The sequence below is a fragment of the Labrus bergylta genome, chromosome 1 (assembly GCF_963930695.1).
Source record: "Labrus bergylta chromosome 1, fLabBer1.1, whole genome shotgun sequence".
Taxonomy (NCBI): domain Eukaryota; kingdom Metazoa; phylum Chordata; class Actinopteri; order Labriformes; family Labridae; genus Labrus; species Labrus bergylta.
Genome location: NC_089195.1, coordinates 36,513,154 through 36,515,563, shown reverse-complemented (window position 1 = coordinate 36,515,563; position 2,410 = coordinate 36,513,154). Strand labels below are relative to the sequence as shown.

Sequence of the window (2,410 nt, the reverse complement as noted above, 5' to 3'; positions counted from 1 at the left end):
AGGAGGAGCGCACCGCTGAGGAGGAAGAAGAGCTGGAGAAACAAAAGGTCAGAGGTCAATGGCTGCAGCTCCACGTGAGTTTATCACATCTGTAAATATCACCTGAAGACAGCATCTCAACGTGTGTGTGTGTGTGTGTGTGTGTGTGTGTGTGTGTGTGTGTGTGTGTGTGTGTGTGTGTGTGTGTGTGTGTGATTGTGTTTTCTGTGTGTGTGTGTGTGTTTTCTGTGTGTGTGTGTGATTGTGTTTTCTGTGTGTGTGTGTGTTTTCTGTGTGTGTGTGTGTGTGTGTGTGTGTGATTGTGTTTTCTGTGTGTGTGTGTGTTTTCTGTGTGTGTGTGTGTGTGTGTGTGTGTTTTCTGTGTGTGTGTGTGTGTGTGTGTGTGTGTGTTTGTTTTCTGTGTGTGTGTGTGTGTGTGTGTGTGTGTGTGCAGGCGGAGATGGCCCTGCTGATGGAGGACGAGGGCGACGAAGCCAAACACAAACACTTTAATTACGATAAGATCGTGGAGCAGCAGAATCTGAGCCAGAAGAAGAAGAAGCTGCTGAAGAAGAAGGGGGAGGAGCTTCAGCAGGAAGACCAATTCCAGGTGGGTGTGATGATGTCACAGGTCGTGCTGCTCCAGCTGAATGTCCTCCGGTTTCCAGGACTTGACTTTAGCATTCGGCCGCTAAATGTTCAAACTTTTGTTTTGACCACAATCGTCCCGTTTAACGTGTTTTGATCTGATTTCAAAGATGAACAGTCGACCTGAAGAAGAAATAAATATATAGACGTTCATTTCCCTCTCTCGTGGTGTGATGGAGTCAAAGGAAGGCTGTTAGCTCTGTGTTGACTAAATCGTGGTCATGACGATGTTGTAACATTCTCCCTCTCTCTCTGTTTGTGCGTCCAGGTGGATGTGAAGGACCCTCGTTTCCAGGCCATGTTCACCTCCCACCTCTTCAACCTGGACCCCTCCCACCCCAGCTACAAGAAGACCAACGCCACGCAGAGCATCCTGACGGAGAAGCAGCGCCGCAGAGACGAGGAGCAGCGGCGCCTGGAGGACGGGCTCAGAGATCAGGGGGAGGGAGCCGACAGGAAGCAGGTGGCGGGGAAGAAACGGGAAAAGGACCGTGACGCCGCGGCGGCGGTCGACCTCACCTCGAAGAAAGCGATGGACCCGAGTCTGTCTATGCTCGTCAAGTCGATTAAAAGCAAAACGGAGCAGTTTCAGGCTCGCAAGAAACAGAAACTGGTGTAGGTGGAACTCTCAACACAAAAGTGTGCAGACCGGCAGAGACTGGGAGAAGTCCCAGCCTGCAGGAACAGTTTCTCCTGATGAACTCTACTTCCTGTTTGATGTTTTTATACAGAAAGAGACGCCACAAAGTAGAAGAAGGTGCAGGAAAAAGTGAATGGTGCTGCATCACATGCTGTGAGAATGTTTTATTTGGACAGTTTCTTCACACAGAACTCTTAAAGAAGCCCTGCAGTTATTTTCAAACACATGAAGAAGAAGAGAGCGACGCCCTGGACCTCAAGAAACACGTTCACCATCATGACACCGAGGTTTTTACTTTAGTAAATCACTTTTCACATTTCAGCTTTCTTTGGGGGAGATTGTTCCTCCAGCAGCTGTGAGCTGATGTTTCTGTGAGCTGTCAGCATCTTACCCCGTTTCCACGTACTCCAAGAGCGTCGCGGTCGGTCAGCGCCGTGCACGGTCAGCGCCGTGCACTACACCGCAGCTCACCGCCACTCTACTCAATGATCGTGTTTCCACAGCGAGCGCCGCGTTTCAAACACGCTGTGAGTCTGTTTCTGACGGAGCACGCTGCAGGCACGCGTCAAGCTGGACAGGAAGTCAGACGAGGAAACCCACGAAACGCCCTGTCAATTTCAAAATAAAACACAACATACGGACTCCTGATCGTATTTTCCATCACTCGTAGTCGGAGTAGTTCTCCTGTGAAGGATCCAGTGGGGGCAGAGTGCGCCGCCCGATGGAGCAAAAACCGCGGCGCTGACAGACCGCGGCGTGCACGGAGTGTGTGTGAATTGGGAGTGACAGAGTGACGCTGTTTCTAAAGTGGTGAAAAGTTTTCTTTCTTTAAATGAATGTTTCTTTGGTAACTCGAGTTCCAATAAAGAGAAGTTTGTGATGTGAAGATGATCTGGCATGAGGATAATTTTATCTGCAGGTCAAATGAAGATGACAACATAACATCTTGTGAATTCTGTGTTTCTGATTGGTCCTTTGGATTCAGCAGAACGCCCTGCAGTCATCACGTCCTGGAGCTGTCAATCAAACCAAGTCTCCACATTCTGCTTCCCTTAAAGCGTCTCCAATCACAGGCTGCTGTTTAAGATGTTTTGCAGATTCTTTTTCGGGAGACGGAACGATTTGTTTCTACTTCAAAACCAA

General features: G+C 49.1%; 1 protein-coding gene across 1 annotated transcript; it reads left to right on the top strand.

Moving 5' to 3' along the window:
• Positions 1-412: 412 nt before the first annotated feature.
• LOC109978669 (ESF1 homolog) lies at positions 413-2,153 on the top strand. Its single transcript, XM_065960466.1, has one exon. It carries the CDS (start codon positions 926-928, stop codon positions 1,244-1,246), a length of 321 nt encoding a protein of 106 aa, XP_065816538.1. The 5' UTR covers positions 413-925; the 3' UTR covers positions 1,247-2,153.
• Positions 2,154-2,410: the final 257 nt, after the last annotated feature.

What these genes read in the sequence shown, in the direction of transcription:
- LOC109978669 (XM_065960466.1), top strand. Translation starts at nt 926, where the DNA reads ATGTTCACCTCCCACCTCTTCAACCTGGACCCCTCCCACCCCAGCTAC.